We start from the raw sequence: 23,810 nt of genomic DNA, 5'->3' as shown, positions 1-23,810 counted from the left end.
AATGTCCTCCTCACCAGTTCCCCATGTGGCCTCCCTTAACCAAGCAGAAGATTGATTATATAACATAATGCAAGGGAGATCAAAAGATGTTTTGTTGAATATGCCAAAACAAAGGCTGCCCTTAAGGGGAATAGTCCTATTTTCTTTTAGTCGTTCAACCTGTGGATCCTTAGGTAAATAGGCCAACCCTAAATCCCTGTTAGTGGTACATCACCGGCATCGGGAGTGGAAAGGTTGACATTATTCCCCATCGTAGCTCGCCCTGCACCGTTGCTGGCATCCATGGAAGAAGAGTGAGGAGGTGCAGGAGTCCCAGTCCCTTCTTGATCACTTGCTGTGATGCTCTGAGTAAGTTGTCCTGGGATCCATATGGGATTTTCATTGTCCTGTGGAAAAACACAGACAGCTCCCCTGGATCTTATTAAAACAGGATCCGGGCCTTTCCATTCATTTGTTAATACATCCTTCCATTTGACTAATTCTTTTGTCCTCTTGGGCTCTGAGCAATGTCGCTCAGCCGTTGTTTGTCCAGCTTCATCAAGATTTAAAAAATTTAAGGTAAAAAGGGCCAGAGCAGTGGCCACTCAGGGTGTTGGGGGGAGTTCTATCATAATTCCCCTTCTTTGTTTTATTAAATATGTTTTGAGCGTCCGATGAGCACGCTCTATGATTCCCTGTCCTTGAGGGTTGTAGGGCAGGCCCGTCAGGTGGGTAACCTGCATCTGAGCACAAAACTGACGGAATTTTTGAGATGTGTAGGCGGGGCCATTGTCAGTTTTTACACATTTTGGCTTTCCCCAAGCACTCCATGCTTCAAGGCAGTGCTGAATGACATGTGTTGTTTTTTCTCCTGTAAGTGGGGTGGCATGTAGAATGCCAGAACATGTGTCTATAGATACATGCACATACTGTAATTTTCCAAAAGTAGAATTATGAGTAACATCCATTTGCCAGATTTGCAATGGCTGTATTCCTCTCGGGTTGACCCCGATATGAGGAACTGGGAGGAACTGGCAGCACTGTTGGCATTGGGTGACTATATCACGTGCCTCTTTTCTAGTTATAGAGAAGAGGCGGCGTAAAGTTTCTGAGGTGACATGGAAATTGCCATGAAAGGCTTTAGCGGCCTCTAAAGGAGAGGCCAGGGCCACAGCTATCATTTTTGTGGCTTTGTCAGCCAAATCATTCTCTGAACTCATTGGGCCAGGGAGTCCAGAATGGGCCCGTATATGAGTAATGTATACAGGGAATCTTCTATTTAATAGGATAATTTGGATTTTTTGGAAAATATCTGCCACCTTACTAGTGGTTTTAATTATACCGGCGGTTTCAAGAATACTAACAGCATTAACCACATAGGAGGAATCTGAAACAATATTTAGAGGAACCTGGAATTTTTCAATGACCTCCATGACCACTAGGCATTCTACCACTAGGGGTGAGGTTTCAAAATATTGTCGTGAGAATACTTGGGAGTTTACCACATATGCTCCCACCCCTGTTTTTGACCCATCCGTATACACCGTTATCCCCTCCTTTAATGGTTTGTGGGATGTGATGCGAGGGAAAACAATAGGTTGTGATCTTGCGAAACACAATAGGGGGTGTTTAGGATAATAATTATCTATCTTCCCTGTAAAGGATATGAGCAGCACTGCCCAATCATCAGAGGTAGCGGCTAGAGTTTGGACCTGGTAGGGTGTATATGGGATAATCAAGGATTGGGGTGGAGTCCCAAAATGACAGATGGCAGCTTTTAGGCCCTTAATAGCCAGATGTGCTACTGCGGCTGGATACCAATCAATAATCTTCACAGGGGAAGCATGTGGATGGATCCATAACAGTGGACCTTGTTGCCATAAAACGGCAGTGGGTAAATCCTTGGTATCTAGTACACAGAGTGAAAAAGGTAGAGACCAATCAATGCGTTGCAATTGGGCCTGTTTTATGGCATCTTCTACTTTTAGTAAGGCCTTGGTTGCAGCGGGAGTTAGCACACGAGGGGAGGTGATGTGGCCGTCCCCTTCCAATATTTCGAACAAAGGTTTTAATTCCGCGGAAGGGATTTTCAAAAATGGTCTCAACCAGTTGATATCTCCCAAGAGCTTCTGAAAGTCATTAAGAGTATGGAGGTGGTCTCTACGGATTTCCAGTTTCTGGGGTATAATCTTATCAGGGAAAATAATGGATCCTAGAAAATGACCTGTGTCAGCAATTTGGACCTTTTTTGTAGCAATATGTAAGTCCCATTGTTTAAGGGTTTTTTGTAATAAGGAATAGGCTTGTTTGAGTAATTCTAAGTCTTTATGACACATCAATATATCATCCATTTAATGGATTAACAGTAAATTTGGATAGGTCTCCCTGACTGGTTTGAGGGCTTCCTGAACATATAACTGACACATCGTAGGGCTGTTGGCCATGCCCTGAGGTAGGACCTTCCACTGGTATCTTTTATCAGGTTCAATATGATTAATTGATGGAACAGTAAAAGCAAACCTGGGCCTATCTGGGGGGTAAAGAGGAATAGAGAAAAAACAATCCTTGATATCTATTATTACCAAATTCCAATCTTTTTGTAGGGCCGAGAGTATAGGAAGGCCCCACTGAATGGGTCCAAGGGATTCCATCTGATCGTTAATGGCCCTCAAGTCATGGAGTAGTCGCCATTTTCCTGATTTTTTCCTTATTACAAAAATTGGGGTGTTCCAAGGAGAGGTAGAGGGCTCCAAATGTCCCAATCTTAATTGTTCATCCACCAGTCCTGTAGCTGCCTGTAATTTCTCAGAGGTTAATGGCCATTGGGGAACCCACACTGTGTCCTCCGTCCTCCATGGTATGGGTCGTGCTGCCCCAATGGCGCCTAGGAAAAACCCAGGCCTTGTTTATGGGGGTTGGCGATCGCTTCAATGGGCGTGAGACAACCCTGTTCTAATCGCCCAAGGCCTTTCCCTTCCTTATAGCCCATCCTTGACATCATGTGGGCCACTTGTGGGGGGTATTCATTAGATAAGGTCAGTCCCATGGTCTGCATAACATCCCTCCCCCAAAGATTAACAGGCAGGGGAAGTACATAAGGAATAAATTGTCCCTGTCGGCCATCGGCAGTTGTCCAAGTTAGAGTGGCAGAGCTGATCATAGGGCATGACTGGTAGCCTAATCCTTGTAGTGAGTGAGAAGATTTTGTGGTAGGCCATGATTGAGGCCACCATTTTGAGGAAATTATACTTTTATCAGCCCCAGTATCCAGTATACCTTCGAATTTCTTTCCATTAATTTCTAAGCTCAATTTTGGGCGGTTGTTAAGGTGAACCACCAAATATGCCGAATCATGACCAGTGGACCCCATGGGTCCCTTAGTATCCTGTATCGTGGCCTGGAAGCACGGAAGGAGTAATAACTGTGCTATTCTATCTCCTTTACTTATGGAAAAAACCCCATCGGGACTTGAACAAAGAATCTGAATATCAAGAGAGTGCTGAGCTTCAACAAGGCCTGGATGGACTATCAGTCCTTGTAGGGCGAGAGATCCTCTCCCAAGGACAAGGCCTATGGTTCCCGGGGGTAGAGGCCCCGCAGTCTGAGCAGGAATTGGCTGAATGCCCATCTGGGGCATTAGAAAGAAGTCTGAGGCGGCACGCAGGTCCAATTTTGTGTCGCCTCTTGGGGGACCTCCTCTGCCGGGGTCGTGGCCCTGTGAAAGCGGTTCCCATATCTTTGAGGGCCCTGGGACCGGGGGCCCACCAGCCCGTTTTTTGACATCTCATTAGGTCGAGTCTCCAAAGGAGGGAGTAGTTTGCCTTTAATGTCTCTCACTGATCGGCACTGGTCAGCCCTATGGTAGCCTTTTCCACATCGGACACAGAGGGTTGCAGACCCCCTGTCTCTTTTTGTCATCCTGCAGTCTCTTTTTAGATGGCCTGTTTTCCCACATTGAAAGCATGATCTTTTATCCGTCCCTTTAACGGGGCGTCGCTGGAACTGGAGAATGGCAGCCGCCAGGCCTGAGTTAGTAAGGGGCCCTCCAAGTTCCCTGCAAACTCTAAGCCAATCCTGTAGCCCTTTATTTCTTTGGGGGGCTATGGCTGTTCGGCACTCCTGGGTGGCTTGCTCGAAAACGAGCTGTTCTATTAGTGGTGCTGCTTGTTCAGGATCACCAAAGATTCGTCCTGCAGCCTCTGTCATTCTAGCTACAAAATCTGAGAAATTTTCCTGGGGTCCCTGAACGATTTTTGTAAGTTGATTATCAATCCCTCCTCTCCTGGACAGTGCCTTCCAGGCTCTAATAGCTGTGCTGGAGACCTGAGCATAGGCGCCCCAGTGGTAAGCAGACTGATCAGCTGCAAAGCGGCCCTGTCCTGTTAAGAGTTCGAAAGTCCATTCTTGTTGCTCAGGTATTAAGGCCGTAGCATTTGCTCTGGCCTGTGTTTGGGCTGCCTCATACCAGAGCGCTTTCCATTCCATGTATTGGCCCATGCTGGCAAGGGCTGCCTTAGCAATCATCTGCCAATCAGCTGGTGTCAATGCTGTCATGGCCAACCTGTCGAGTTGTGTTAGAGTAAAGTTGGCCGTGACTCCAAACTTTCTAACTGATTCCGCTAATTCCTTAATCTGATTATATTCAACAGGGGCATGGACCCGTCCTCCCTCCGGAGTCTCACAGATAGGAAATGTCATACTCAGCTTTCTTCTCACCCTCTCGGGGACTAGTGAGAAGGCACGTGAGCGTGTCTCATATGGAGGAGGCGCCGTTGGTGGCGGCCGCGCTAGAAGGCTTCTATTACTTCCCCTACATTCATCTGGGTAATATCTTTCCTCCTCATATTTAGCTGCTTCCTCATCTAGCTCAGCCTCCTCCTCTGAGTCTAAGGTTTTATTTTCAGAGCTTTCAGAACTGTCGAGGTTCAGCGCTTCTAGCTCTTTCACAGGGTATAGGCTGGCTCCCCCTCCTGGTTTATGTGTAGAGGAGGAAGTGCTGGAATCTGAAAATTTCAACGCTCCCTTGTCTTTGGACTTACCGGGAGGGCACTTTTTCTTTCTTAGGACGTCTTTTTTCTTGCGCGCGCCCAACCTCTCACTACCTTCGGTTTCTGACAGACTTTCCCGGACTACCTCGAGAGTGGCCTGTCCTTCTACTACTGCTGCCTTACACGTTTCATCCTTTAAACAATTCTTAACCAGCTTCCATATAGCTTTGGTCCCTAGGCGCAGATCCTCTTCTGCCAATTTTCTGTCAAGGTCTTTTCCAAGTTTGTTCCATGAGGCAATCGTAAATGAGCCTGCACAGGCAAACCAAGGCGCCACCCTCTCCACCTCCTTCACAAAGTTTTTAAGTGTTCCTCCTCCAATTTTGATGTTCCTCTGCTTTAACACTGTTTCCAAGGCCGTGACCACAGACTGTGAGGATCCCATGATGGGCCAGGAACGCCGGCGGCTTATCTACGTCCGTCTGACAAGGCGTGAGGTGAAAGGGTAGAGACGGACACGCTGCTCTCTTATGTACGGGAGTCTTACACGTGCCTCCCCGGACGGTGCCGCTTATCTACGTCGGCCTTATCGCGTCCTTGTTCCTCAACAGTCAAAATCGAAGGTAAAAGGGAGCTGCGCGAAGCTCACTTATATACAAGAGACTGAGACGCGCCTTCAGCTGCTGTGATCGTCCTTTTAACAACGAAAACGGTGAGAACAGAACATAAAGAGTAGGGTGGCTCCCAGGACAAATACTATAGCCTCAACAAATCCTTCCCAAGGCGGTGACAACCCCAGACCAAAGTCCAAGAGAGGGCTGCCTCTCCGAACGTATCTACCTGCAGTTCTGAATCCTCCTTGTTGCCAAGGGATCTCCGAAGGTGCTGACGATGGCAAGGTCTTTCCCGGGTTTTCGGCACCAGATGTCCCGCGCTTCGTCTCGCCAGCAGGAACGACGCGGCACACACAGGATCCTACTACAGAAAAGCTTTAATGCGTCTTGAGAGGGAGAGCATAAGCTTACAATGCGGAGACGGAGAGTGAGGAATAACCGTCCCTTATATAGGAAACTATCCTCGCCTAGGACGTGTCACTCTCTGACTGGTCGCTGCCAATTATGCCAGATGACGTACCAAAACGTACGTGTCCCTTTGAGTAGGGACGTTACCAGGTGCCTGCGTATTGCCCTTTTTACTAGGTGCGTTCTGCCGGATGCCGGTGCCATCTTGTAATGGAGTTTGTGAGGACAGCTCCTCACATTTGTGAGGACAGCTCCTCGGACAGCTCCTCACATCTCTGTGTGGACAGCTCCTCGGACAGCTCCTCACACCTGCCAAGACTGAACCCTCAGTGAACGGTATTGTTGGGAGGAGGGTGGCAATGGAGTGAGGATGGGAAGGGGAACACCCTCATAAAAGGGGAAGGGGAGGACTTAGGGGTATTTTGGCCTGGAAACCTGGAAAGGTAATAACAATTATAATGTAAATAAAAATACCCAATTAAATAAAGATGGAGAAAAAAATATTTCCAAGCTAATGATCCCAAGAAAAAATCTGAAGTAGCCATTCTAATATAGATTAAATTTGACTTTCACCTAGAACTTATCAAAAAAGGTAAGGAGGGACACTTCATATTCATCAAAAAAATTGACACCAAGATGAATTGCCAGTCCTGAATAACTATGATGCAAATGCAAGGGCAACTACATTCAAAAACAAACATTACTAAAGCTAAAAACACACATTGCACCTCACATAAAAATACTGGGAGACTTCAACATGCCTCTCTCAGCAGTGGACAGATCATGGAAAGAGAAACTAAACATGGGCATTGAATAACTAAAAGAAGTTATGAACCAAATGTGTTTAACAGATTTCTATAGAACATTTCATCCTAAAAGAATACAATATATCTTCTAGTTGACACCTCATGGTATCTTCTCCAATACTGACAATATAATTGGTCACAAAACATGCCTCGACAGATAGAAGAAGATTGAAATAATACATTGTATCCTATCAGATCAATATAGACTATGGCTGATCTTGAATAAAAACTGAAATGACAGAAAGCCCACATACACATAGAAGCTGAAAAATGCTCTACCCAATGATAACCTGGTCAAGGAAGAAATAAAGAAAGAAATTAAAGACTTTTTAGAATTAAATGAAAATGAATGCACAACATACCCAAATTTATGTAACACAATGAAAGCAGTGAAAGAGGAAAACTCATAGCACTGAGTGCCTCCAAAACAAGCTGGAAAGAGCATACATAAGCAGCTTTACAGCACACCTAAAAGCTCTAGAACAAAAAGAAGCAAATACACTCAGGAATAGTAGAGAGCAGGAAATAATGAAACTCAGGGCTGAAATCAGCTAAGGAGAAACAAAAAGTACTATACAAAGAATAAAGGAAAACATGGGATGGTTCTTTGACAAAATCAGCAAGATAGAAAAAAAAACTCTTAGACAGACAAGCCAGAGGGCACAGAGAGAGTATCCAAATTAACAAAATCAGAAATGAAAAGGGAGACATAAGAAAAGAAAATGTCTAAATTTAAACATCGCGAAAATAACTACAAAAGCCTATGTTCAACAAAAATGGAAAATCTGAGGAAATGGACAATTTTCTAGACAGATACCAGGTACCAAAGTTAAATCACATCAAATAAGCCATCGAAACAGTTACACAATGCCTAAGGAAATAGCAGCACTTATTAAAAGTCTCACAACCAGAGAAAGCGCCAGACCAGAAGGTTTTAGTGAAGAATTCTGTCAGACTTTCCTATAAGCCCTAAGACTAATACTGTCCAAACTATTCCCCAAAATAGAAACAGAAGGAAGGCTACACAATTCCTTCTATAAAGCAACAATTATTCTTGTGCCTAAACCACATAAAGTCCCAAAAAAGAAAAAGAACTTCAGACCAATTTCCCTTATAACACAAAAATGCTCAGTAAAATTCTCACAAGCAGAATCCAAAAACAGATAAAAATGATTATCTATCACGGTCAAGTATTCCTTCCAGGGATGAAGGAATAGCTCTGTATATGGAAATCCATCAACATAATCCACTAAATAAACAAATTCAAAGAAAAAGCCACATAATCGTCTCATTAGATGTTGGGAAATCATTTGGTAAAATTCAACACCACTTCAAGTTAAAAGTCTAGGGAAGGTCAGGAATTCAAGGCCATTACCTAAACATAGTAAAAGCAATATATGGCAAATAAATAGCCAACATCAAGTAAATGGAGACAAACTTCAAGGAATCTGACCAATATCATGGACTAGATAAGGCTGCCAACTCATTGCCTCCTATTCAATATAGTACGTGAAGTCCTAGCCAGAGCAATCAGAAAATAAAACGAAGTCAAAGACAATTCAAAATATCACTATTTGCAGATGATATGATAGTATACAATGTGACCCCAAAATTTCAACCAGAGAACTCCTAAGCCCGATAAACAACTTCAGCAAAGTGGCTAGATATAAAATTAACTCAAACAAATCAGTAGCCATCCCCTGCTAAAAGGATAAACAGGCTGAGAATGAAATTAGTGAAATGACAGTTTTCACAATAGTCACAATATAAAATTTCTCAGTGTGACTCTAACCAAACAAGTGAAAGATGTCTGTGACAAGAATTTCAAATCTCTGATTAAAGAAGTTGAAGAAGATGTCAGAAGATGGAAAGATCTCAGATGTTCATGGATTGACAGGATTAATATTGTAAACGTAGCCATCTTGCCAAAAAGCAATCTACAGATTCAATGAAATCCCTATTAAAATTCCAACTCAGTTCCTCATAAAGATAGAAAGGGCTATTTTTAAATTCATTTGCAATGACAAAAAATCCAGGACAGTGAAAACTATCATCAGCAATAAAAGAACTTCTAGGGCAATCAGCATCCCTGACCTCGGGCTGTATTGCAAAGCAGTAGTGATAAAAATTGCATGGTATTGGAAAAGGGACAGACAGATAGATCAGAAGAATAGAATAGAAGACTCATAAATGAACCCACACATCTATGGTCACTTGATTTTTGACAAAGTAACTAAAACCATCAGTGTCAAAAGGATAGCCACAAATGGTGTTTGTTCAACTGGAGAACAGCATGTAGAAGAATGTAAATCAATCCATTCTTATTGCTCTGAACAATGCTCAAGTCCAAGTGGATAAAGGATCTCCAAATAAATAAAGGGTGGCCATAGTGAGGTCTCTTATTAATTGAATATACAGTGTTGCAAATGACTGGTCTAATATGAGGCCCATGACCCATGCATAAGACTGGGAGGAAGGACTGTAGTAGTCAGAGGCATAAAAATCAATCTGGCAGTTCCTGAGAAAATTACATATAATTCTCCATGAGGAACGAACTATAGCACTCTTGGGCATATACCTAAAAGATGCTCCAATATATTACAAGGACACATGCTCCACTATGTCTATAGCAGCTTTATTAATAATAGCCAGAAGCTGGAAACAACAAAGATGTCTCTCAAGGGAAGAATGGATACACAAAATATGGTACACTTATACAATAGAGTACCATTCAGGTACTAAAAAAATGACTACAGGTAATTCTTTTTTTTATTAACTTGAGTATTTCTTATATACATTTCCAGTGTTATTCCCTTTCCCGGTTTCCGGGCAAACATCCCCTTCCCCCTCCCCTTCCTTATGGGTGTTCCCCTCCCTCCCCTCCCCCCATTGCCGCCCTCCCCCCAACAGTCTAGTTCACTGGGGGTTCAGTCTTAGCAGGACCCAGGGCTTCCCCTTCCACTGGTGCTCTTACTAGGATATTCATTGCTTCCTATGAGGTCAGAGTCCAGGGTCAATCCATGTATAGTCTTTAGGTAGTGGCTTAGTCCCTGGAAGCTCTGGTTGCTTGGCATTGTTGGGCATATGGGGTCTCGAGCCCCTTCAAGCTCTTCCAGTTCTTTCTCGACTACAGGTAATTCTTAGGCAAATGGTTGGAACTAGAAAATATTATTTTGAATGAGGTAACACAGTCACTAAAGAACACACATAGTATGTACTCACTGATAAGTGAATATTAGCCCAAAAGACCGCAATGCCCACGACACAACCCACAGACTATATGGAACTTAAAAGGAAGGAAGAGTAGGTGTGGACACTTCAGTCCTTCATAGAGCGGGTACTGGACAATTTCAGGAAGTGGACGGAGGGGCCACCTGGGAGGAAGAGAACAGGGGAGGAAAAAAGGTGGGCAGAATCAGGCACTGAAAGAGACAGGAGAGAGAAACAGAGGGTCAGGAGATACAGTAGCAATATGTAGCAGTGGGGGATGAAGAAATGGGATAGAGACTGGAGGGTCTAAGATACCAGGAAAGCAAAAGGCTCCCAGGACTCAACAGTGATGACTTTAGCCAAAAGGCACAGGGAAGGGGAGATAGAACCTGTTGAGACCACTTTCAGTAGATAGGCACAACCCCCATTTGATGTAAAGTGCCATCCACCCATCACAAGGTTTTTAACACATTAATATTCCTGTTCAAAGGAAGAACAGGGACAAAAAATGGAGCAGAGACTGAAGGAAGGACCATGGGGGGACAATCTCATCTGGGTATTTATTCTATCTGCAGACACCAATCTTGACACTGTTGCTGTTGACAAGAGGCAAATGCTAACAGGAACCTGGTCTACCTGTTAACTGGGAGGTTCAGCCAGCAACTGATCAGTGCAGATGTAGAAGCTTGGAGCCAACCATCACACTGAGCTCCAGGCCTCTGGTAGGGGAGACAGCAGAAGGAATGGGGTAGCAGAGGGGGATTGCAGCCCCATAGGAAGAGCAACATCAGCTATCCAGACTACCTAGTGCTCCCAGGAATTATAGCACCAAGGGGTGTACAGGGAAGGATCCACGGCTCCAGATACATATATGGCTAAGGATGGCCTTACCTGACATCAATGGGGGAAAGCCAGAGGTACTGGGGAGATTTGATGCCCCAGCATAAGAGGATGCTGGAATGGTGGGGCAGGAGTGGGTGGATGGGGTGGGAAGCACCCTAATGTAGGCAAAGCTGAGAGGGGAGATGGTAGATGGCATGGGTGTGGTATAGTGAGTTAACTGGGAAGGGAGATATCATTTGAAGTGTAAACAAATGGAATAATTAATTTTCTGTGCCCAGGACCTTAATGAACTGGCCAAACAGCTCCCTGCACCAATATCCCATGGGGGAGAGAGTTGGACATTCAGAAGTGTAAATACTTCTGAGAAGTGAGAGGAGAAGATCCTCTGCCCACAGTCCAGACCCAAGAGAATTGCACAGTGCCATCTGTGGCCACTGGGTGCAAGAAGCTATAGGAGCAATTAGGGGCAGGACCCTTTAATTCCTGCCCACGCCTAGAGCTGGAAGACAGTCCCAGAAGCGCCACCACAGTTGAGAGCAGACATAAGACCCACTTTTCTGCTACCAAGTGACCTGCTTGGTGGATTCAGGATACACAGAGGCAGAATTCCTTGGGGTCAGAGCCCTTCCTGTTTTTGGCTCTGCCCGGAAGTGAACTGGTACCATCCCACAGTTTCATGCACCCAAATCCTATGGGAAAAAGTTCTTACTAGCACAAATACCAAGTGGTCAGTCCTAAAAGCACATGTATACAAAAAAAATCATTATGAGAACACAGCCTAGATAATCAACTATTCAGAGCCATAACAGTTCACATAGATGGAAGCAAAGACCAAAAGGGTCTGCATTAGGTCCTCTGCATACATGATGTGGTTGCATAGCTTAGTGTTTTGAGGACTCCTAACAGGAGGAGTCTGGGTATCTCTGCCTCAGTTGTCTACTCTTTGGACCATTTTCCTCTTCCTTGTCAAGTCGAACCTTGATATGACGATTTGTGGCTAATCTTGTCACACCTTTTTATACCAAGTTGGCTTGATATCCCTAGAAGGCCTGCTATTTTCTGAAGGGAAATGAAAGAACAATGGATCTGGGGAAGAATAATGGTAGTAGAGGAACTTGAAGAAGTGGAATGTTGGGGGAGGGGCTGTAGTGAGGAGATGCTATATGAAGAAAGAATAAATCAAAGGAAAAAGCACTAAGAGTCTTTTGTCAGTATTGTTGAAAGCAAATCTTGACACAACCTGCATGTTTATTCCTCCCTGTGAGTTGTCTTCATTATATTTGTCTACAGAGTGCTTCAGTTCCTCATCAGCATTTATATGTTTCAAACACAAATACTGCTAGTGGCTATACTTAACATTCAGGAAAAAAAAGCTTTCTTACTAATCTCCCATTCACATTCCCGTTTATATTAGTTAAAGGGGAAGATAGTGTGTGCATGAATAGTTGCATGTTTGAGAAGAGAGTCATATCTATGTAAAGGCCAGAAGTAAAACTTTTACTAGTACTGTTTCTTTTAGAAACATCTTGTCTTGTTTTGCGAGACAGTTTATCTCCCTAGTACGGCTATTAATCTAATATGGGTGACCAGGAAACCCAAGGGATCCTCCTGTGCCTGCCTCTCAAACCCTGGTATAACGAGCACATGCATTGACTTTGAGACATGCACTGAAGATGAAGGTTGGGTCTTCAGACTTGAATGAAAAGGGCAACAGGAGGAACCTGTTCCTCCACGGAACTGCCACTTTACATGCTCTGTTATCATTATATGGAACAACATGATATATTGAGAATCTAGTGTTTTGGTTTTAGCCTGAATTGTAAGGAAACACTGAACAAAGGCAACTCAATCAAAAGATCTTATTTTTGAGAACATAAAGAAGATAAATTTTTGTGAATTACCAGTGCTACAGCTAAACCACAGTAAGAACTCAAATTTAGATATACATAGGTACATGAGATGGGGAGACTGTTACAGAGAATAGGGAAGTGCAGATATATGTGAGCAGTGACTCCAGAAACTGGAAAATGCAATATGGATATTTCTTGAATCTTGAGGAATATAGGAGCTATTTGAAGGGAGAAAATACAACACATCAGGAGCCAGGCAATTTGATCTCTTTAGAGAGGAATGAAGCACAGCTCATAAAATGGTGGTAGAGAGGCAAATCCATTGAAAACTGGAGTTGTATCAATATCCTTTGGTTGAAGTACAGATTTCAGCTTAAAGTTCTGTAAAATTGTGGTCAGGAATAAAAATAACTCCATGCGGGCTAGGCCCTCTCCTGCACACATCCGTTTTCCTAGGAGGGAAATGCCAAAAAAGGTAATTATTCCTTGTATACGGTGTTGACCTGAGATGTATTGCACTGGTACAAAAAATACAAGGGGATAACAGTAACTACTGAGTTAAAGCATACATTTTTTAGATTAATGGATGGCTAAAGGAAAAAACATTTTAGACAAAAAGAGTCATTTTTCAAACTAACATATGATATCAAAGAATACATCATACAAAAGTACTAGTCAGCTAGATGGATGTTATGATCTTACCTATATTCAAAGTAGTGGCAGTTAATGTGAGGACAATTGTTAAAAAATAATATGGAGTGTAGATTATAATATATAAGACACGTTATGCCTGAGGTTGATGTTTGCTTTAACATAGAACATAAAACTTTTTATCCCCACTTCTTTCTTCAGAATAATACTTTTCATACTTCATTCTTTCTTCCCCACTCTAAGAAGTTTGATCATGGCAACTTTCTGGATGACAGGCAACTTCAAGTAGAATGACTACTTCATGGCTTTCTTGGCAGGCAAGCAAGCTTTGTATCTGGTATGTTATGGCCCAGTTGATGTGACTAAAGCTATGAACACGGACTTCTGTTAATGGCACGAATAGCTATCTCCATGGGGCTAGAGGCACGAATCTCTATGTAAATCTGCTTCTCAGTGATTTAGAGGCTCCACCAAATGATTCTATTGAGCTTCTCAAGATGTCTTTCTGGAAGAAATCTTATTTTACTTAGGCCTCCTTTCTTTGTAAACAGAGGAACCAGGTCACGGTACAACAAAGGAACCCCTTATATTTAGTGTCTGAGTTATTGTTTTCCTATGTGAAGAGACATGATGACCATGTCAAATCTTATAAAGGAAAGCATTTAATTGGGGCTGGCTTACAATTTTAGAAGTTTAGTCAATTATTCTCATGGAAGGAAGAATGACACCTTGTGGGGAGACATGTGCTGGAGAGGGAGCGGGAAATTCTACATCTGGATTGTCAGGCAACAGGAAGAAAGAGAAAGTTGTATTGGTTTGAGTGTTTGACAGCCAAAGGGTCACCACCAGTGGCATACTTCTTCCAAAAATGACACACAACTCCAGCAAGGCCATATCTTCTCATCCTTGACATGTAATATTATTCCCTTATGAACAAGAATTCAATCAAGTATATGAACCCATGAGAGTCATTCCTATTAAAGCAACAACCACATTCTACTTCCAGGGACCCATGTGCTTGCATTCATATTAGAATGCAAAAGTATATCCAGTAAAATTTCAAAAGTCACCTGAATCAATAATGTTCTCAACACTGTCTGAAGTCCAAAGAACTCTTTGGAGACTCATGGCAATCTCTTAACTGGAATACCTGTATAATCAAAATACAAAAGCATATTACATACTGCAACCTATACTAATAAAAGTTATCCATTATCCTTAAAAAATGGAGGGAAAGGAGCATAGTAAGGAAATACTGTACCAGAGCAAGAGCAGAAAAAAACATAGCTGATCAACCTCCAAACTCTGTATCTCCATGTCTGATGTCAAATTACTCTTCATATCTCCAATACGTACAGCTGTGCTGCCCATAACAAGCTGATTTCCCTTGGACTCATTTCACACCCTGTTCACAGCTTTACTGGTCAGCTCACCCATGATTCCTATATATCCTGCATCATAGGGCCCCCATTGAAATTTAGGATTCATGATTGCAGGTTCACACAATGTCCTTTTTGGGTCTCCATGCAGGGCTATCCCTGACACACAAGTAGCCTTAGCACCTTTGCTTGGACACAGGGGGAGATTCCATAACCCATATTCTATATCATTGACTCTAAAGCCAGAACCACAGAGCTAAAATTGGCAAGTCTTTTTTCTTGCTTTGGTTGGAACATGACCTCTGGCCCAATAAAAACATTTTCACCAGCTTCCTCTTTTCAATGATGTTTTTCATTGCTTCTGCTTGGTTATTTTATAATTAGCTCTGTACAACAGGTTTTTTTTAATTAAAGATTTGTCAGCCTTTGTCCCCAAAGGACTGATATTAAATGCATGGCAATACATTTTTAGCTACAAGATATTTTTCAGTGAAATACTATAAAAATTTGGAGTTTTGGAGTGTAGAATCTTTTCCTGAGGAATTGAGGAAGTATATGTGGAAGAATAATTGTGAGCAGAATTTATTATACACATGAGTGAAATTTTCAATTAATATATTAATAATGAGTTTGAGAATGAATACATCTACATATGAACAACACTAAATATACTCGGTATGTTCTCATTCTGTATTGATAATATAAATATATGAATATTTTAACAGGAATAATCAAATAGTCACGGTGGCAAATGACTGTATTCCCAGGAAGATCTCTTTGACTTAAGATACAACATAGTATGAACAACAAGTTTCAAGACAGCCAAGGCTGTTACATAGAGTAATTCTGTCTTGAAAAAACTAAAAGAATAATTAAACTAGGCATGAAGTTTAGAATAAGTGGATAGAAGGTTAAGGAGTCATGGAAGGAAAGAGTAAAAATGTTGTAACTCAGTACATTACTTATTCATGACACAATAGAATATTAAAATAAACAAGGATTTAAAAAGAGAAAAGATGAGCAGTCTTAACTAACTTGGACCAGTGAGATCCCTCAGACACTGAACCACAAAGAGCTCATACAAGGCAGCATTATAGGAACTGGTCAGAGGCCTCCTACTCATAAACCTCAGAGGACTGCCTAGTCTGGACTCAGTGAGAGAAAATACACTTAACTCTCCAGAGACTTAAGGTCTCAGGATGTGGGAGGTATGGTGGAGAGGGGACATGTACTTGGAGACATGGGAAGAGGAGGAATAAGATGAAGAGCTATGGGCGGCTGGGCGAGGAGGGGACTAATGATTGGACTATAAAAAAATAAAAGTAATTAAAAAATAAGTCCCTTAAAGAAATATAGTAAAATAAAATCAAACAGGTAGAGGAAATGTATAGATATGAGGAAATACAAAAATATACAAAACAAAGTGAATAATACTGTTCAAGACCAGAAAATATAAAGAGGACTAGCAATAAAGAAAACAAAAGTTAGACAATACTTGAGAAAGAAAACCTAGGAAAGAGAATAGGACCTACAGATTCAAGTATCATCAACAGAATACAAGGGATGGAAGAATCTCAAGCATAGAAAATATGGTAGCAGAAATTGATATGTTCAAGTAAAATGCAAACATACAAAGTTTCTAACACTAATCATTCAGGAAATTTTGGATAGTATAAAAAGACCAAACCTAAGAATAGTAGGAATATTTTGACTTCTTCCTTTCCAATTTATATCACTTTGAACCCTATTTGTTATCTAATTATTCTGGCTAGGACTTCAAATGCTGCATTGAGTAGGTAGGGAGAGAGTGGGCAGCCTTGTCTAGAGCCCTGATTTCAGTGGGATTGCTTGATGTTTCTCTCCATTAAGTTTAATTTTGCTACTGGTTTGTTGTATATTGCTTTTATTATGTTTAGGTAGGGGCCTTGAATTCTTGATCTTTCCAAGACTTTTATCGTGAAGGGGTGTGGAATTTTGGTAAATGCTTTCTCAGCATCTACTGAGATGGCCATGTGGTTTTTTTCTGTGATCCTATTTTATATGGTGCATTATGATGATGTATTTCCATATGTTGAGCCATCCTTGCATCCTTGAGATGAAGTCTACTTGATCAAGATGGATAATCATTTTGATTTGTTCTTGGATTTTGATAGTATACTTAAGTCACCACAAAATTCCACCAGAGAACTAGAAAACCTCATAAATAACTTCAGCAAATTGGCTGGATAAAAATTAACTCAAACAATTAAGTAGCCTTTCTCTACTCAAAGGATAAATGGGTGAGAAGGAAATTAGGGAAATGACAACATTCACAATAGTCACAAACAATATAAAATACCTTGGTGTGACTCTAACCAAGCAAGAGAAAGATTTGTATGACAAGAACTTCAAGACTCTGAGGAAACAAATTGAGGATTTTAGAAGATGGAAAGATCTCCAATGTCATGGATTGGCAGAATTAATATAGTAAAAATGGCAATTTTGCCGAAAGCAATCTACAGATTCAGTGCAATCCCCATCAAAATCCCAACTCAATTCTTCATAGAGTTAGAAAGAGAACTTTTCAAATTAATTTAGGAAGACAAAAACCAAGGATAGGGAAAAATATTCTCAAAAGGAAAAAATAAAAGAACAGCTGGGGGAATCATGCTCCCAAATATCAAGCTGTATTACAGAGCCATCATGATAAAATCTGTATAGTATTGGTAAAAAAAAAAAAAACATGCAGGTAGATCAATGGAATAGAATTGAAGACACAGAAATGAACCCGCACTCCTATGGTCACTTGATCTTTGACAAAGGAGCTAAAATTATCCAGTGGAAAAACACAACATTTTGAGTGAATGGTGCTAATTCAAGTAGAGGTCACCATGTATAAGAATTCAAATCGACCTACTCAATTATCTCCTTGTACAGGTAGAACAAAGACCTCCATATACAACCATACTGAACCTAGTAGAAGAGAAGTTAAGAAAAAGATAGAACACATAGGCAAAGGTGAAAGTTTCCTGAATAGAACACCAATGGCTTATGCTCTAAGATCAAGAATCATCAAATGGAACTTCATAAAATTACAGAGCTTCCGTAAGGCAAAAGACATAGTCAATAGGATAAAATGGTAACTAACAGATTGGGAAAAGGACTTTACCAATACTATATCTGAGAGAGGGCTAACATTGAATATATGTAAAGCACTCAAGAAGTTAGACACCAGAGAATCAAATAATTCTTTTAAAAAATGGGTACAAAGCTAAACAAAGAATTCTCGCCTGAAGAATATTGAATGGCTGGGAAGCACCTAAAGAAATGTTCAACATCCTTAGTAATTAGGAAAATGAAACTCAAAACAACCCTGAGATAATACCTCACCAGTCAGAATGGCTAAAATCAAAAACTCAGGTGAAAGTAGATGGTGGGAATGTTGTGGAGAAAGAAGAACACTCCATTTTTGGTGGGATTGTAAACTGGTGTAACAACTCTGGAAACCAGTCCAGAAGTTTCTCAGAAAATTGGACATAGTACTTCTTGAGGACCAAGCTATACCACTTCTGGGCATATACCCAAAAGATGGTCTAGAATATAACAAGGACACATGCTCCACTATGTTCTTAGCAGCCTTATTTATAATAGCCAAAAGCTGGAAAGAACCCAGATGTCCTTCGACAGAGGAATGGATACAGAAAATGTGGTATATTTACATGATGCATTTTTCAGCTATTAAAAACAATGACTTCATGAAATTGTTAGGTAAATGGATTGAACTAGAAAATATCATCCTGAGTGAGGTAACCCAATCACCTAAGAGCACACATGGTATGCATTTACTGAGAAGTGGCTATTTGCCCAAAAGCTCAGCATACCCAAGATACAATCCACAGACCACATGAAGCTCATGAAGTTGGAAGACCCATGAGTGGATGCTTCAGTCCTTCTTAAAAGGGAGAACAAAATACTCACAGAAGCAAACAAAGAGAGAAAGTGTGGAGTAGAGACTGAAGGAAAGATCTTCCACAGACTGCCCTACAGGGGATCCATCCTATACCATATACTGTCACCAATCCCAGACAATTTGTCGATGCCAAGAAGTCCATACTGACAGGAAACTGATATAGTTGTCTCCTGAGAGGGTCTGCCAGAGCAAGAAAAATAAAGAGTCAGATGCTCTCAACCATTGGACTGAAAACGGGGCCCCCAATGGAAGAGTTGAAAGAAGGAGGTGAAGAGGTTTTCAACCCCATTCAAATAACAAAAATATCAACCAACCAGACACACACAGTACTCCTAGAGTATAAACCATGAACCAAAGAGCGCACCCAGGAAGGAACCCATGCCTCCATCCAAATATATAGCAGAAGATAGCTTTATCTGTTAACAGGGAGAGGAGATAGCTTTGGACCTATGAAGGCTCAATGCCTCCATGTACTCCATGTAGGGGAATGCCAACACTTGGAGATGGGAGGGAGTAGGTGGATGAGTGTTTGGGAGAACTCTCTCATAGATGCAAGGACATGGGGGAAAAGATAGGGGAATTCCAGAGGGTAAATTGGAAAAGGGGATAACATTTGAAATGTAGTAAAGAAAATACCCAAGAAATAAAAGATAAAAGGAAAAAAAGAATTGGAGGAATAGCTCTGAGGCTAAGAAAATGTCTTTAACAAAGTAATAGAACAAAATCTCCCTAACCTAAAGACAGAGGTATCTATAAACATACAAGAAGCTTAGAGAGTACAATATAGATTGGATCAGAAAAGAAAACCCTCCTGCCACAGAATAATCATAACAATAAATGTATAGACAAAATAAAGAACACTAAAAGGTGCAAGAGAAAAAAGACCAAGTAATATATAAAGGCAAACTTACTAGAATAACACCTGACTTCCAAACAGAGACTCTAAAGTGCATAAGGGCCAGGACTCATGTCTTGCAGACCCTAAGAGATAACAGATTAGAGCCCGGATTACTATAACTAGCAAAACTTTAAGCACTATAGATGGAGAAAATAATATATTTCATGAAAGACCAAATTTAAAGAATGTATTTCCACAAATCCAGCCATACACAGAGTATTAGAAGGAAAGCTCCAACCCAACGGGGCTAGCTATACCCAAGAAAACACAGAAGTAAATAACTTCACACTAGTGAAACCAATTATAAAACACACACACACACGCACACACACACACGCGCGCGCGCGCACGCGCACGCACGCACGCACACATATACACACTACCCCATCAATAAAAAAATAAAAGAAATTAGAATTCGACCATTAATATCTGTCAACATCAATGGAATCAATCCCCAATAAAATGGCACAGGCTAACAGAATGGGTACATAAACATTCCAATCATATGGCTGGAGCAGCCACTATAATATCTAATAAAATAGACTTTATGTAGGCTTAATTTTTTTCAAAATCTACTTTATTAAGGATTCTTAAATGCTTCCACCACCTTTCTAGCCTACCATCCAAAAGTAGGGGAGAAAATATGGTATATACTAAAAGGTGACATAGGCCTGTTTAGAAGTACTTCTTTTGGGATGATTCCAATTCTCATTGCCAAGATACCAGCAGTCTAATTCAAAAGTATCAGCAAAAGCAAATCAGCAAAAGAGGCATGATTCAGCAGGAACAGTGAGGCCTTAGCTGAATTGAAACGAGTCTTTAGGGGAGGCAGGGACCAGCCTGAATGTGTTGAGAGGTTCTTTCCAGTGCCTGCCTCAATGAAGTGAAGATCAGGGAAGACATGAGATCAATGAAGCATTGCTTAGATAGTGATGCAAGGGTAGGTGCCTTGTCACTGTCTTTTGGGTCCTACTTACACATTCTCCAAATATCTTATGTCCTTCTGGATCTTGCTTCAGCAAAACCTCAGACGAGTCTGCTTCAGCAAAATACCACAAAAATCAGCTTTACCAAAAGCTCTCATGAGTCTGTAACATGTGATACAATCAGACATTTCCACTTTAACTTTCAACCAAAAGTATTCAAAAGAGATGGAGAAGGACATTTAATACTTATCAAATGAAAAATCCACCATGTTTAAGTCTCAACTCTGAACATCTATGCCACAAATGCAAGGGAACCCACATTCAGAAGAGAAACAGTACTAAAGCTTAAATCACATATTGAAACCCGCACATTAGTTGTAAGACTTGAATACTCCATTCTCACCAACATACATGAAATGGAAACAGAAACTAAACAGAAATAATGAAGTCAACAGTTGTTATGAATCAAATAGACCTAATGGTTATCTACAGAACATTTCACCTTGAACTCAAAAGGAATATATTTTATTCACAGTATCTGTCTTAGTTAGGGTTTTATTGCTGGGAACAATACAAGGACAACACTTAATTGGGGCTCGCTACAGGTTCAGAGGTTCAGTCCATTATCACCAAGGCAGTAGCATGGCAGCATCCAGGCAGGCATAGTGCAATAGGAGCTGAATTCTACATCCTCACCTGAAGGAAGCCAGGAACAGACTGAGCATCCTCATGCAGCTAGAAGGAGGGTCTCCAAGCCCACTCCCATAGTGACATACTTCCTCCAACAAGGTCACACATTCTAATAGTTCCACTCCATTGGCCCATCATATGCAAACTATCACAGTATCTCATGGAATCTTCTACAAAATTGAACATATATTCATCACAGAGCAATCTTGGACAAACAGAAGAAAATTGAAATACCCCTTGTTGAGGTAACAGGTTGATTTCCATTGACTAGTTTGCAATGATACCAACAATGTAGGAGTGTTTCTTTCTCTACACCCTTTTCAGCATGTGCTGTCATTTGAGATTTTGGTCTTCGCCATTCTGATTGGTATAAGGTAGAATATCAGGATCGTTTTGAATTCCATTTCCACATGACTAAGGATATGGAATATTCCTTTAAGTGTTTCTTGGCCATTTGAGATTATTCTGCTAAGATGTCTCTCTTTAGCTTTGTAGCCCATTTTTAAAATTGTGTTAATTCGGCTTTTTTTGGAGTCTGTCTTCTTGAGTTATCTATATATTTTGGATATTAGCTCTCTATTAGATGTGTGGTTAATGAAGATCCTTTACTGATCTGTACATTGCTGTTTTGGCCTATTGACAGTCTCCTTTGCCTTAAAGAAGCTTTTCACTTTCATGAGGTCCCATTTATCAATTGTTGATCTTAGAGCCTGAACCATTGGCATTTGGTTTGAGGAATTTTTCCCTGTGCCAATGCATTCTAGACTCTTTTCCAATTTCTCTTCTATTAGATTCAGTCTATCTGGATTTGTGTTGAGGTACTAATTGGAAACAGTTCTATCAGAAGATACAGCTATACCACTTCTATGCATATACCCAAAGGACACTCTACTATTCCATAAGGACATATGTTATACTCAATATTTTCTATGTCAATGAAGAAATAATGAAATTATAGAATTTATAGAATTCAATGAAAATGAAGAGCTAACGTATTCAAAGTTATGGGACACAATGAAAGCACTGCTAACAGAAAAGTTCATGAGAACTGAATGACTTCATAAATAACTTGAGGAGATCTCATGCTTGCAACTCAAAGTATGCCTGTACGTTCTAGAAGAAAAAGCAAACAAACATCTGAAAGAGAAGTACATGGCAGAAAAATGTCAAACTATGGCCTGAAATCAATCAGTGAAAACAAAGTAAACAATACAAACCATCAACTAAACCCAGAGCTGTTTCTTTCAGAAAATCATGATGAATAAGCTCTCAGTCAAACTAACTAAAAGACAAGGAGACAATATCCAAGTCAACCAAATCAGAAATGAAAAGGGATACAAAACAACAGACAATGGTGAAATACAAGACATCATTAGGTCTCGTTCAAAGCCTATACTCCACAAATTTGGAATATCTAAACAAAATGGATGCTTTTATTGATGGATCACACTTACAAAAGTTAAATCAAGATCACATACACAATCCAAATACTCTTCTAAGCCCTGTCAAAATAGAAACAGTCATTAAAATCTCTTAACCAAAAAATAAATGGCTAAATGTTTTAATGCAAAATTCTACCAGACTTTCACAGAAGAGCTAATACTAACACTCCACAGTCTATTCCAATAAAATAGAAACAGATAACACTCCACGATTTATTCCAAAAAAATAGAACCAGAAGGAACATAGCATACTCATTCTGAGGCCTCAGTTACTATGTGAACTAAGCCACACAAAATATCAGGAAATCAGGAAATAAAGAGAATGTCAGAGCAATTTCCCTTATGAACATAGAGGAAAATATTCAACATATACTTTTAAACCAAGTCAATTGACACATAGAATATAACATCCACCATAATCAGGCAGGCATCATTCCAGAATGTAGACATGGTTAAATACACAAAAACCCATCAATGTAATTCACTATATAAAAAAAGAATGAAAAAACATATGATGATCTTATTATATTCTGCATAACCTATAAAAAATTTAACACACATTCATGTTGAATGTCTTGGACAGATCAGGGATCGAAGTGCTTACCGAAACATAATAAGTACAACAAGCCAATAGCAACATCAAATTAAATGGAGAGACTTAATTCAATTCTACTAAAATCAGGGACAAGACAAGGTTGTCCATTTTCTCCATATCTCTTTAATATAGTATTTGAAGTTTCAGCTAGAAGAATAAAAAAATTAAAGGAGATCAATTAGATACAAATTAGAAAATTAGTCAAAGTATTGCTATTTGCAAATATGAGAGTCTACAAAAATGACACAAAAATTTCAAACAGAGGCTCCTGCAGCTGAAAAATATTTTCAGCAAAGTTGCTGGATACAAAATTAATTTAAAAAATTCAGTAGCCCTCTTTTATAGTAGGTTAGAAAATCACAGAAAAAATACCCTTCACACTAGCCACAAATAGTATAAAATATTCCATGTAACTCCAAAAAACGTGAGTGAAAGACCTGTATGAAAAGAACTCCAAGTCTCTGAAAAATGGATTGAAGAAGATATCACATAGTGGAAAGACCTCCAATGCTCATGGATCAGTACAATTAACATAGTAAAAATGCCCACCTTACCCAAAGAAATTTACAGATTCAATGCAAT

The 23,810-nt window shown here is 40.5% G+C and overlaps 1 protein-coding gene and 1 pseudogene across 1 annotated transcript; both read right to left on the bottom strand.

Annotated features, from left to right (window-relative positions):
• Positions 1 to 3,562: 3,562 nt before the first annotated feature.
• LOC134484833 (igE-binding protein-like) lies at positions 3,563 to 6,899 on the bottom strand. Its single transcript, XM_063280725.1, has 2 exons — positions 6,895 to 6,899; positions 3,563 to 5,239 (listed from the first exon to the last, which is right to left on the bottom strand). The coding sequence occupies exons 1-2, from the start codon at positions 6,897 to 6,899 to the stop codon at positions 3,616 to 3,618; spliced, it is 1,629 nt and encodes a 542-aa protein (XP_063136795.1). The 3' UTR covers positions 3,563 to 3,615.
• A 5,690-nt stretch (positions 6,900 to 12,589) lies between these two features.
• LOC134484012 (cytochrome P450 2C26-like) overlaps positions 12,590 to 23,810 on the bottom strand; it is a 61,721-nt pseudogene continuing 50,500 nt past the window's right edge.

The sequence above is a fragment of the Rattus norvegicus genome, chromosome 1, assembly GCF_036323735.1.
Source record: "Rattus norvegicus strain BN/NHsdMcwi chromosome 1, GRCr8, whole genome shotgun sequence".
NCBI classification, from domain to species: domain Eukaryota; kingdom Metazoa; phylum Chordata; class Mammalia; order Rodentia; family Muridae; genus Rattus; species Rattus norvegicus.
The sequence above is the reverse complement of the archived record's forward strand: the minus strand, read 5'-3'. Positions and strand labels throughout refer to the sequence as shown.